This window comes from Fonsecaea multimorphosa (assembly GCF_000836435.1).
Source record: "Fonsecaea multimorphosa CBS 102226 unplaced genomic scaffold supercont1.12, whole genome shotgun sequence".
Classification (NCBI taxonomy): Eukaryota; Fungi; Ascomycota; class Eurotiomycetes; order Chaetothyriales; family Herpotrichiellaceae; genus Fonsecaea; species Fonsecaea multimorphosa.
Genome location: NW_015971646.1, coordinates 468049 through 480862, shown reverse-complemented (window position 1 = coordinate 480862; position 12814 = coordinate 468049). Strand labels below are relative to the sequence as shown.

Sequence of the window (12814 nt, the reverse complement as noted above, 5' to 3'; positions counted from 1 at the left end):
ATCGTTCTATGTGATGTTGCTGGAAGAGTCATTGGTGGGTGACATGTAAGGACACTCGGCAAGTCCACAGAGGAGACAGACTCCACATCGGCTATCATGATTGGGTTCATGAAAGCGGCAGATTTCGGCGTATATCGGCTTTTTCCAACGTATTACTTGCCTCCCGTAGGCATCCTTTGACTATTAATGTGTGTAAACTTGACCGCGTTAGTTATTATAGGGCTGAATGACGCCGAAGAAGAGCGCGGCCGTTGCTCAGCACAGGCTTGCCCGTCTGGTTCATCGTGACAAATCGGATATCCTCGAAGCCATCCTCGCCTGTGCCTACCGTCCATAACTTTGTGATCAGTGTGTCTCCCGGCTTGGCTGGAGAAGCGAATCGTGCTGAGAACTCCCGAAGGGCTCGCGGGTTGCTGAAGCCAACTTCCTTGAGAATCCCATGAGCCACGGCATTCCAGCTATACAGCCCATGGAGAATAGCACCTCCGGCCCAGATCGGGAGCTGCGTGGAGGGGGTTGTAGTCCCCGTTGAGCCTGTTTCCAATAGTTGTCAGTGGTGATACTAACGAGCATACCCGTGCAAGGGAGTGAGGTGAAACTGCGTACCTGTACAGATGTGCAGTCTCGTTGTTAGTCTGAATCTCAAAGCTGGCATCTGGCATCCTGTCCGTGGGATGGGGGTACGTGGAGGAAATTGGTCCTTTCGAAAGCCACGGGGAAAAAATAATCAGACACCTAGTCTATGTACAACAGGACAAACTTGAAAAGCTCGACGAAAGCTCACCTTTAGGCCCGCCCCAGTTGCCTTGCCGATCAGAAAAGCACTTCCCACGGCACGCGAGTAGACCTCACTTGTACGCTTGTCCACGATAGACTGTTCTGTCTCAATGACAGTCCCAGCCTTTCCCTTATCGTATATTCCGATAACTCTACTTCGAAGTTCAAACGATTTCCCAGCACTAGAAGTAGGCAGGGGTTTGAAGATGGTGAGTTTCCGCTCTCCATCGACGCCACGTTTTGGGTCAAATTTTGGCATTCCTGGGACAGAGGGAAGTGATTGTCGGGCAAAGTAGTCGGTAACTTCTTCATCGGTGAGCTTGAAAGCTGGGGCGTCATTTCTCAGTTTAGACCCTTTTTCGACGCAGGGAAGCGTTTCATATCTTTGGACATACGCAGAATGATCGAGTATGTCGGAAACACCGCAAACTTTGGATGAAATTCCTAAAGTTGCGAAAGGTCAAGGACTTGTTTTGACATACAAAGCTGCTCAAAGCAATACCATACTCACATAGAGAAAATGCAGTTCACCGACTGTACACCCAATGCTCAATGCAAAGAGAAGTACATCTCGCTTCAACCATCCGACATCCTTGGACGGGAGTTCATAAGGAATGGTAAGGGCAGACATTCTTATTCCACAAATTCAACTTGCTTTTGATAACGCCCGCACAGCTAGAACTCTTGATATGAGAATGAAGTCACGATATGCAAAAGTGAGTACATGCCGGAGGGCTCTTAAGTTAAGGCATCGTGTCCCCCACCCAAGAGGGAGTAGCAACTGTAGGCACCTCGGTCCGCGGAGACGGCTCACGTTAATTCATTATCAGGCTAGTGGACCGTGAATTACCTCGCATGACCTGGCATTTGAGATCACCACGGCACTCCCATAAATATCTCCTACCCTTACTCCATGCGTAATTTCCTCACCCCAGTCCTGAAATAGTGGACTTTGACCTGGATACAGACCCAATATCGCCAGTTGCTGCGTTCTAAATCCACAAGAGCACACGGCTCAGTCAAGACAGTATGTCGGGCTGCCGGGATCTTTTACTCACTTTCAATGGTCGGGTTGCAATCATCACTATCAACAGACCTAAGAAGCTCAATGCTCTGACCGGATCTCTTTATTTCGCTCTGGGAGAGCTACTGCGGCAGATCGATGAAAGGGACGACATTGTTATCACCATCCTCACTGGAACGGGCCGCTTTTTCTCTGCGTAAGTAAGGAACACCCTTCTTTGCCTTCTTTGCTTTGTGTTCGTTATTGTCAAGACGAGGCTAATGTCGTAGTGGAGCCGACGTGAGCGCGGGCTCCTCGGAGGATAATGGCAGCAGCGAGAACCCTCGACTCGCCGCATTGCGATCGTTTGCCGCAATAACACTTGATGTCACACGAGCATTCTATCAGCATCGAAAAATCCTTGTCGCTGCACTCAACGGACCGGCAGTGGGTCTCTCGGCTGGCCTCGTGGCTCTGGCTGATTTCATATACGCCGCTCCCCATACGTACTTGCTCACCCCGCTCTCTTCCATCGGCTCTCTTGCCGAGGGAGCGTCATCCCGTACCTTTGTACAACGACTCGGACCCAGCAAAGCCAATGAAGCACTCATCATGGGCAAACGTATCACTTGCGATGAGCTTGTGGCGTCCGGGTTTGTCAACGAGGTCTTTTCACCAGCATCCGGCAAACAGGACGATAGTGCAGGCTTTCTCAGGGAAGTCATCAACGAGGTCAACGAGCGACTTGGTCCGCATCTTAACGACAGCAGCATTTTGGCAATCAAGGAACTGATACGTGAAGGGGAAAGAGACATCTTGGATCATCAAAATCTCCTGGAGGTTTTTGCCGGTACCGAACGTTTTGCGAAAGGTATCGTGCAAGCCAGTTTCAAGGCCCTCGCTAGCGGTGCGAGACACAAGCTATGACCATGTCTGACGGAACTTCGCCGACTCTCGTGTCCTGAAGCCTCTCGCGGAATTCGTTTTGCACATACCCGACTACTTGTGCCAGCGCTGTAGTATACACGCATGGTGAATGTTCCCTGCTTTGTCTTAGAATAGACTAATTGAAGGAACTATTTTATATCGAGTGGAGGTCTCCTGCTAAATCTGTGCTTTCATGTAATGCTATCAAGCTCTACAGGTCGTTCTTCATTGGCCCAGTGAAATTTGGCTCGGAATTAATCCATAGGGCTGTCCCTCTCTTTGCCTTCTCATACTTCCGCAAGTGTCGACAACACACGATTCGATGGCAGTAAATGCCGTGCCCGCAGCCGCAGCCGCAACCGCAACCGTAACCGTGGCTGGTGAGGTTAGAGTAATAACCAACGCTAAATCCAACGCTTCCAATGTGGGTCTGACTTGGTCTGGGGAAGGAGAGGTTTCGGCACATATGATCTTCTCCATGACTATCTCATAGTTATACTGCTTGATATGAAAAGTTGCTTACCGCGGGGAATAGCTCCATCGAGTTGGAGTTAGGCTGGTCGGCACCGGCAAGCCATGATGAAGAGACTCTACCCACGCGAGTTATGCTTTGGCTTAAAGAGGCATTCCGATCGACTGGACGACGCAAACTTCATCATCCTCATTATCTGTCAAGAGCCTACCGAAATACGCGGATCCTCCAGCGTGAAAAGATGGCAAAATTGCAGGCTTTCGTAACGTTGATTTATGCCTTGATAAGGCAAGCTCAGTCATTGCAAACAACTACTATAGCTCCTGCTGTGCCTTGTGAGAATCTGACATTGCCATCACTGCCAGGACTCGAAATCTCCAGCGTGCAAGGCCTGACAGCTCACAACTATACAAATCCTCTTGCTCCCGGTGTGCCACTTGACATCTGCAACGTCAAAGTGAGCTACAACCACCCAGGAGAAAATGATATTACCTGGGTCAACATCTGGCTGCCTTTGAACAATTGGAACGGACGGTTTCAGGCCACAGGTGGTGGAGGTCTTGCAGCTGGTTTCGGTGATTACTATCTACTCGGCGCGGCTCCCTTTGGATACGCTACAGGGACAACGGACGGAGGGCTGACTTTGAACAACACCATTGACCCTCAAACTGGTCAGTGGGCGTTGGCAAAGAACGGTACTCTCAACCAAAGTCTCGTCAAGAACTTTGCGCACCGGGCCATACATGACATGACGGTTATAGGCAAGTCACTAACCCAGAAATTCTACGGCAAGAGTTCAACCTATTCCTACTACACTGGCTGCTCGACCGGTGGACGCCAGGGCTATTTCGCCGCCCAGGTCTATCCTGCAGATTTCGACGGCATTATGGCCAACGCTCCTGCATTGAATTCGCCCAAGATCTCGCCAGGTGACTTTTGGCCGTCTGTGGTGATGCATAACTTGGGCGCTCCACCGCAGTGCGTCCTGGATGCATACTACAATGCCACCCTCGAGTACTGTGACCCTCTCGATGGCGCTACGGACGGACTTATTTCGAACTTGGGCACCTGTGACTTCGATCCGCAATCCCTTGTCGGGAAAAAGGTTGACTGTGGCGGCCAGAATGTCACAATATCAACAACTTTTGCAGATGTCGTTTCTCGCATCTGGGCAGGCAGCACCTCAACATTTGGAGCTTCTTTGTTCCCTGGAAATCCTCGAGGTGCCAACTTCAGCGGTCTGGCGAATACAACTACAACCAATGGAGTCACAGTGCCTGTTCCTTTCTCGGCTGCAGAAGCCTGGATCAAGTACCTGGTCGTCCATGATCCCAACTACCCGACGAGGAACATGTCCTTTGCAGATTTCGATTCCGTGTTCGGACAGTCCGTTGTCGAATTCTCGGGTATTCTGGGCACAATGTCACCCGATCTGTCACAATTTCAGAAACGTGGTGGGAAGCTGCTTACATGGCACGGGCTGGCAGACCAGTTGATCACGCCTTACAGTACCATGTTGTACCGTTCGGCACTCTCGCGCGAGATGGCGCTTACTCAGTCTCAACTGAACGATTTCCATCGAGTCTTCTTCGCTCCGGGGGTCTCGCATTGTGGCGGTGGCATAGGGCCGGTGCCGACAGACCCTCTCGCGGCTCTAGTGAGCTGGGTTGAGTCTCGCAAGGTTCCTGACACATTGCCGGCAGCTATTCCCACTTCTCCCTCCAGTAATATTACACGAAATTTGTGCCCGTATCCCCAGCTCCTCACATATGATGGGAATGGAGATGTCAATGACGCAAATAGTTTCTCCTGCACCTAATTGGCAATGTTCTCATTGCGAACCTATCAAGGGGATAAGCCACACGAAGCTGTGGTCTCGCCAATGACCTGGGCGAGCCGAAATATGTTGTTGCGCCTCCATTGGCAGCTTGAGTCATGGGATATACATGCTGTGGACCAAACAATGAAACAGCAACCTATATAACGCCGATATTGACGAGAAGAACGAAGTTTCTTAATGATCGCAATAGCTTTCTCGGTTTTAATATCCTCTTTGCGGCCACCCGTATAACTGGGAAAGCATCAAGGCTAACCAGCTCTTAACGGCCCACGTAGGCCGTAGGGTAGTTGAAGGAGATACGCCTCAGATATCCAGGCCTCATGCTCAACCCAAGAAAACCCCGTAGCCAGCCAATCCTGGGCGTCTATGGGAGTTGTGGCCAAACAGAAAAGTGCATTATCGTTGGACCTGCTCGTCCTGTTGCTCACTTCTGCCAACATAGTTACGTCCTCAAGCGAGATGGGAATAGTACCTTCCCGAGAAAAAACTTCTTCTACGTCGTCCATGAGCATTTTTGTGCATTTGTAATTCACTTGAACACGAGGTCTGAGGTACAATCTGGACATCTGGGGACTTATCGTAGGACTTTAAAAGGCGAAGACAGCAGAAGACTCCCACTCCAGAGAAGGGTTCCCGCGAGCAATCCTTCAGAACTTTTCCGACGTAGATTACCAAGTCCGGAGACTCGCAATGACACCTCGGCCAACAGCCTGTCACTTACAACGCGACAGCAACTCTGTTCGTCTGGTACTTCCTGATGCTCGGGATGAAGAAGCAGGTGATGATGGCCAAGACGCCAAATGGGATACTAGTGACCCACACCCACTTCAGAGACTCGGCATAAGCCCACCTGGTCCCCAGCTCAGCACCAGCCAGGGCCTGCGGGGAGTACCCAGGCGCTCGTGTGATGTTTGCCGGGGCGGTGAGAAATGTGGTGACAAAGTCCTTGGCCTTTGACGCCGGTAAGCCTGCTTGGATGGCGTACTTGGCGACGTTCTCTGGTAGCTGTTTGTTGAGCTTGTTCACGAAAATATTGTAGTAGATCGTGAACCCGATCGAGCCGCCAACGGTACGGATGGACAACGACAAGGCCGCCGTGGTTGCGAGCAAAGAGTCCGGGACAACGATCAGAGCAACGGTGGCAGCGGGGACCAGGATGCCGCCGACTCCGAAGCTAGCGATTGTTCCGAGGGCGACTGCTAGCTTTGGTGTTTCTGGTGTCGTCGCGACGAGTCCGCCGATGAAAGCAGCTAGTAGAGAATGTCAGACTCAGTAGGTAGTATTTGTGAGAGTGGATCTAAGCCAACTTACTCATCATGGTTGAAGAGATCATGAGAATATATTTTGCAGGTATCTTCGTCGACAGCAGTGCATTCCAAAAGACCGCGCCTGCCGTAGTGGAGATACCGTAGCCCAGGCCTTTCAAACCAACTTGAACGGGATCCGGGCTCCAAAGGGTGGAGAACGAGATCGGGAAGAAGTTGATCAGGGAGTAGAAATCGAAGCCCGCGATAAAAGCGACAAGGAACGTAAGTCCTACAATTCGTTGTCCTTGGTAGAGTTCACGTGGGATCATGGGGTGCGGAGCAAATTTCCACTCCCAAATCACCCAGGCGATCACAAGGCAGATACCGATCAACAGCTGTGCCAGGACGTAGCCGCTCTCCCATGGGTGAGTGTACCCGCCGGATTGGAGGGCAACGAGGCTGTATTGGTCAACAGCATGCACTAAACACATGACTCAGAGACACTTACAAAAGGGTGATGCCCACAATGGACAAGATCGCGCCAATATAGTCAATGCGTGCCAGGATCTGCCGTCTGGACATCCCTTGTAGACGAGGATGTGATTTGGGGAAGTATGTTGTCAGCAGGCCTGCGAAGACGATGCCGTTCCAGATCCTTGTTTACGTTAGCCTCGTGTTCTATCGTGCAGTCGGCGACTCACAGAGCTATCCATTGTGTCCATCTCCATGTTACGTAGGTCGAAAGTAACTGGCTACAAATGGTCAATAGTCGATTGATACAAAACAAGACACATTACTTTGCTTACCTATACATAACGTAGGGCGTAAATGGAAGGATTGACGCAGTCATAAGTGCCAATGCAACTCCACGCTGACGTACAGGTACGATGTCCGACAACCTAACTGCAGTCAGAACTCTGCACAATAAAACACCGCATGAAGAACAACATACCCAGCTAGAGCGGTCAACTCGCAGACGCCCGCACCCGCTCCGGAGAGGGTCATTCCTGTCACAGCCTGTCCGAAAGAGTGGGCACTACCGATCAGAGCAATTCCCACCATGATGACAACGGAGCCAGCCAGTGTGATATTGCGACGACCAAGCAAATCTTGCAAGTATCCCACAAATGGTGCAACAGCCGTAATGGCCAATGTGTTCGACACGGGAAGCCAACTTCCCACTTTCTCGGCTCCTAGATCAGCTTCGATGAAGGAAAGGCATCCTCCAACGAAATAAAGCATGATCTGTGACCCTGTAATGGCCTGCGTGAGACGGTGACTCTGAACGGAAGCAAACAACTAACCCGCGTATAACATGCCCAGCGAGACTGCAGCCACGCAATGACGAAGAGTCCAGTCAACCTTGCCGTCCGAGTCGTCGCCCTTGTAGGCAAAGTCATTGTGGACATGGACGTTGTCCGCAGCATCCTTTTCTTCTTCAACTTCAAAATGCTCCGCAATTGATTCTTTTGAGGCAGCATGGCTCTCCAGGGCAGGGGTCGCTGAAACCGGTTGCGACATGGTGATGGCTTGTTGGAGGGTGCTCGGAAGCCAAGATAGAGAACAAAGTTGTATGAGAAGGGCTGGAGGACTCGAAATCTGGGGAACCCCAGGTGGGAGCCCCCGGAAATAAAAGAATGAACATGTTCTGCATTGACTGTTGGAACGAAGGCATACGCCAGGGGTCTGGAGACTGCGGCTTGGCTGCAACGGTATTTTTCGGTTGTTTTCGGTAGAATGCATGGTGTTGATGTGGAACCTTCGTGACCAGTAAGACGATGGCAGGAACAGAGTCGATTCCGCTTCCCCTTCCTTGACTCGGTGCCGAGGCAAGTCTGCGATTGCAAATGCGGAGGCTGACAGGGTGTCATTCCTGTCGGGACAAGAAGCTACAGGAAAACAGAGTATAAGAATTTTAACAGTGCGTGCTCTAGCTAGGGAAGCGGATGTACCACGCATATACTCCTTCCCATTAATCTCGACTGCTGGCGGCACTTCAACAACTCGACCTTTCGGCCTGTCTCGCGTCAAGGAATTGGGCAACCAGGTTTCGATAATCTGAAAGACCCCGCCCAGATTCCAGCGTCTAGCTCGGTTGGAAACATCAAAGGAACGACAAAAAGAAGCGAAAAGGGCTCAGCACGAAAAGATGCCGTACAGATCTCGCTGGTCCATCCCGCTGCCGCAATGCTCCTTTCCAACTTTCTTGTTTGGATCTCCTCACAAAGATCTGAGTGACAAGAAAGCGTATATCGACGCAACACGGCCCGAGGAGCTGTTCTTCACTCGCAGATCATTCCGCCTTTGGTCGCAGCGTGTTGCGCTGGGTCTGCTCAAGAGCGCTAATTTCCAGCCTGGAGATCGGATCTTGGTTTTCTCTGGAAATACCCTCGCCACGCCCGTCGCGTTCATGGGCATTGTCATGGCGGGAGGGATCTTTACCGGAGCAAATCCGACCTTTACCTCCAGAGAGTTGGCAAATCAGCTGCGGGATTCGGAGGCCACTTATCTCTTTTGTTCACATGTATCCATTGACACCGGTATTGAAGCGGCCAAACAGGCAGGGTTGGACATAAGCCGGGTATACGTCTACAACGAAAATGTCTTCTTGAGTGACAAAGGCAGTCAACCGGATCTCAAAGGGTGCAAGTACTGGTCTGCTCTAATAGCGCCAGCAGAAGAGGCCCAAGGTTTTCAGTGGGAAGAGCTGGATGTGAGTTGAGGCCCTAGCACCAAAAAGCGCTTCCTTGGCCCAAGGCAAGGCCTCGCTGACCCGTATACAGGGAGAAAAATGCCACAAGACAATCGCTCTCAACTACTCCTCGGGCACAACCGGGATGCCCAAAGGGGTCGAAGTGACACACTACAACTACATCGCCAACACGCTTCAGTACAACCACATCCCCACGCTCCGCCCGGACTATGCTGAACTGAATGCTCGAACAAAATGGCTCTGTTTCTTGCCTCTTTATCATGCCATGGCCCAAACAATCTACATTGCAGGCGCACTCCTCCGGGAAATCCCCGTCTTCATAATGCCTAAATTCGACTTTGTGGAGATGTTGGCGAACATCGAAAGATTCAAGATCACTGACCTAGCTCTGGTACCCCCCATCGCTGTGGCTCTGACCAAGCATCCTGCCGCAAAGAAAGCCGACCTGAGCAGTATCGAAAGCATGGGCTGTGGTTCCGCTCCGCTCGGTAGCGACGTCTGCCGCGCGATAGAGAAGTTGTGCGGCAACAGGTTCAACATGAAACAAGGGTGGGGAATGACGGAAGTGACCTGTTCCTTGCTGGGATGGGATCCAAACAAAACTTCGACGTCCTTCGGGGTCGGCGAACCCAACGCCAATTGCGAGGCTAAGATCATGAGGATCACAACCGACTCCAGTGATCGCGAATCCTTCAGTGAGATTACCGAGCGTGGCCCTGAGCACACTGGCGAGCTCTGGTGCCGGGGTCCCAATGTCATGAAAGGCTACTGGCGCAATGCCACGGCGACGAAGAATGCTTTTTCCCCGGACGGCGAGCGCTGGCTGAGGACCGGAGACATTGCCTACGTCGACCACGACGGGTGCTTTTTCATCGTCGATCGCATCAAAGAGCTGATCAAGGTCAAAGCAAACCAAGTCGCTCCCGCCGAACTTGAGGCGCTGATCCTGGAGCATCCGGCCGTCGCTGACGTAGCCGTGATCGGTGTCCCGACCACCGACGGTGACGAAAAACCCCGCGCGTTTGTGCAGCGGCAGCCACATGCCGAAGTCACTGAGCAGGAGATTTTTGATTATGTCAAGCAGAGGGCAGTCCCGTATAAATGGCTGACAGCCGGGGTGGAATGGGTCGATGCGATCCCCAAAAACCCCTCGGGGAAGATCTTGAGGCGGCAGCTTCGAGAACGGTCCAAGGTGCAGACTGTGCAAGCTAGGTTATAGAGATCGACATGTGGATTCTTCATAGAGGTGGAAGCTATGAAGCTTGTCTGGCGATTGTAGGGGACTATCATCACTGTGGTCTTCACCCCCTAAATAGCGTAGCAATTCACAGATTTCCAGAACATCACCCGAACACGGTTGACAATGCTGATTTTGAACCATTCCCGTGGCTGTGGCTCTCATCAGATCTTCTGAAATAGCAATGACACCATGATGAGTTTTCGACGGCTTTTTTGATCTTGCGATGTATCCCGACAAACGAGCTCGCCACTTTGACTCAACTTTCGACTTCTCGGTTTGTCTCTCAGCTTTGTTGGAGGCTCCCGGCCGATGGCGGGTCACGTTCTTGGCAAAAAGTACTCAGTCGCTCGCCCCTGAACGGTAATGGCGAATGGTGGGGTTAGAGCCTATCCGTCGTTGAAAAGGTCATGGAAATCGTCGAAACTCGCTGCAATCGCCGGCGATGTCGGCTTCTCTGTCATGATCCCACAGTCCCCGTAGACATTTCCTGTTTGCTTGGACTCAGGCGCACGGGCAGGGGACATTGCGTCCCTCAGGGATTCGAAGGCATCTCCCAACTCTGGTAGATTCCAGCTCTCATTCGATGAGCACGTACATGTGCTGTTAGCGTCGCTTGCCGCGGGAGAGGCCAACGGTGGAGGCAGTTCGTGGTCCTCGGGGTATTGACCTTTGGCTAAAGCCAGTTGGACGATAATCATCTCCCGCAGGAAAAGCCGGGGCAGGTATGTGAAACTGCCCGCTCCATCACTGTGATCTGGCGGAGAATCGCTGAGGAACCGGCTGTCGGAAGACAGCGAGGTCGACATTTCTTGCCCGTCTAAACAGGTGACGATCTGGCGGATATGATGCAAAACTCGGTCGACTCCCTCATATCGTTCTTTAAGGCCATTGAGGGCGGCAATATAGACGCTCAGGCGCTTGTGGGTGCTGGCATCGTGCTGCTGTCGATGCACCTTGATGTTCATAATATGTTGGACCAAGGGAATCGCGATATGTGCGACGCTTAGATAATTTGGTCAATGAAACGCCCCAAGATCTCACAGCTCTCGGAACTCACATAGCAATGGGCATGAATGATAGCATGCCATTTTCAGAAATCTGCTCCAGACTTGCGTCGATGCCGCGTATTGCGGTCTCGACTGCCCTCCGACCCTCCGAGAAGTCCAAATGCACTGGGCATCCATTCTTGACGGAATTATACATTGCATGATTCCAAAGTGCCACTTTAGCCGAACTATGCATTGAAGTTAGACTTGTACTGATAATGAATTGAAGCCACTTACTAATAGTAGATGTACATAACATTGTTATGTAAGATGACGGCTGTGTCTGTAGAATCATGGCTGCAGCAGCTGACTTTGGCTTACGTGAACCACTGTTCGAGGAGGTCTGAATAAGCCTGGATTTCATCAGTAGTCATTTTCATCTCTCCGTGACCTGAATATGCAGGACCGAGTGATAAGGTCCCCAGGGTTCGTCTTAACAGCGCCGCTAGACTGCATAGTGCGGAGAATGACTTTGTCAACGCTAGCTTGGTCGTCGAGTTGTGCACAATTGACTCTTCTGCTTTGGTACGAAGAACTCTGTCCTCGATTCCAGAAAGAAGGGCGTCCTCGGCATCAATCTGCATGGACCTATGTAGTCCGAGTCCCAGAAGTCGGTCTCGAAGCAAGCAACAACACCAGAGCCTCTCCAATTGACCCCATCTTTGGACAGAAGTTTTGTTGAGACTGTCGTGTCGATGCACATTGACTAATCTAGCTAGATATATGGCGTTGCTTAACCAGTAAGTGTTCACTTTCGGATCAGAAGAAGATACGTAGTGGGTCAGCAGCAGAGCGCCCTGAGCACTAGACAACGCATCTCTGTAGGAGTCGACATGGAAGAGCGCCTGTAAAACCACTTTTAGCCGTCTACGCAAAGAAACGCAGTGGGTTTCTCTTACCTTGGCTCGACGGTAGAATGTGGCACGAGCATGGTGAAAGCCATTGAAGCCAAGTCGATCAATTGTAGAGAATGGGACAAACTGGGACATTAGCAGATAGATCACCAATCAGTGTTTGAGACACGCACACTGCAAGAAGCAAACAGCATTGCTTGAAATACAAAGATGGAGATGGTCCTTGTTTGTGTTGACATGGGACTGGTATAGGCCCGCCAGAAATCACCTTCATTCAAGATGGGTTGATGTGGATGGATGTAGCGAAAGTAAGCCTTGAGAAAATCATCCAGTGAGGCTCTTGATGGCACTCGGTAACATCCCAGTCTCTCCAGGTAATGTACATCCTCATACAAGAGCTGGGGTAAGGTGTCTGTATAACCAACTGAATTGATTGATTGACTAACTAGCAACTATTGAAGGTGGAGAGACTAGGTGGCAATAAGTGCCGCAGTATCACTCGCCTAACCTGCCTAATACAGGTCGGATCGGCTAACCTTCCCAATAGGGTTAGGGCAACAGGTGATGCGCACCTTGTGAGCGGCGCCAGCCCACCTGGTCTTCGGAGGTAGACAACAGCAATTACCCCAAATTGCCGTGAACTTTCTTATAAACTCCTAAGCCTCGGGTCTCCAACCTGCAAGATAAACATCGAT

At 51.2% G+C, this 12814-nt stretch overlaps 6 protein-coding genes across 6 annotated transcripts; 3 read left to right on the top strand and 3 right to left on the bottom strand.

The window, feature by feature from the left end:
* Nucleotides 1–214: 214 nt before the first annotated feature.
* On the bottom strand, nt 215–1408 carry Z520_06537 (uncharacterized protein; the record flags this gene model as incomplete). The annotated part of the gene is made up of 5 exons (XM_016777037.1): nt 215–534; nt 607–700; nt 785–1104; nt 1173–1221; nt 1289–1408. The coding sequence occupies 5 exons, from the start codon at nt 1406–1408 to the stop codon at nt 215–217; spliced, it is 903 nt and encodes a 300-aa protein (XP_016631882.1).
* Nucleotides 1409–1806: 398 nt separating this feature from the next.
* Nucleotides 1807–2707, top strand: Z520_06536 (uncharacterized protein; the record flags this gene model as incomplete). Its single annotated transcript, XM_016777036.1, has 2 exons — nt 1807–1997; nt 2071–2707. The coding sequence occupies 2 exons, from the start codon at nt 1807–1809 to the stop codon at nt 2705–2707; spliced, it is 828 nt and encodes a 275-aa protein (XP_016631881.1).
* Nucleotides 2708–3420: 713 nt separating this feature from the next.
* Z520_06535 (uncharacterized protein) lies at nt 3421–4998 on the top strand (the record flags this gene model as incomplete). Its single annotated transcript, XM_016777035.1, has 1 exon — nt 3421–4998. The coding sequence occupies one exon, from the start codon at nt 3421–3423 to the stop codon at nt 4996–4998; it is 1578 nt and encodes a 525-aa protein (XP_016631880.1).
* A 738-nt stretch (nt 4999–5736) lies between these two features.
* Nucleotides 5737–7787, bottom strand: Z520_06534 (uncharacterized protein; the record flags this gene model as incomplete). The annotated part of the gene is made up of 7 exons (XM_016777034.1): nt 5737–6269; nt 6331–6725; nt 6775–6921; nt 6968–7018; nt 7073–7165; nt 7219–7519; nt 7571–7787. 7 exons carry the CDS (start codon nt 7785–7787, stop codon nt 5737–5739), a joined length of 1737 nt encoding a protein of 578 aa, XP_016631879.1.
* A 628-nt stretch (nt 7788–8415) lies between these two features.
* Nucleotides 8416–10198, top strand: Z520_06533 (uncharacterized protein; the record flags this gene model as incomplete). Its single annotated transcript, XM_016777033.1, has 2 exons — nt 8416–8979; nt 9050–10198. The coding sequence occupies 2 exons, from the start codon at nt 8416–8418 to the stop codon at nt 10196–10198; spliced, it is 1713 nt and encodes a 570-aa protein (XP_016631878.1).
* A 407-nt stretch (nt 10199–10605) lies between these two features.
* Nucleotides 10606–12254, bottom strand: Z520_06532 (uncharacterized protein; the record flags this gene model as incomplete). The annotated part of the gene is made up of 4 exons (XM_016777032.1): nt 10606–11221; nt 11277–11453; nt 11587–12110; nt 12165–12254. The coding sequence occupies 4 exons, from the start codon at nt 12252–12254 to the stop codon at nt 10606–10608; spliced, it is 1407 nt and encodes a 468-aa protein (XP_016631877.1).
* Nucleotides 12255–12814: the final 560 nt, after the last annotated feature.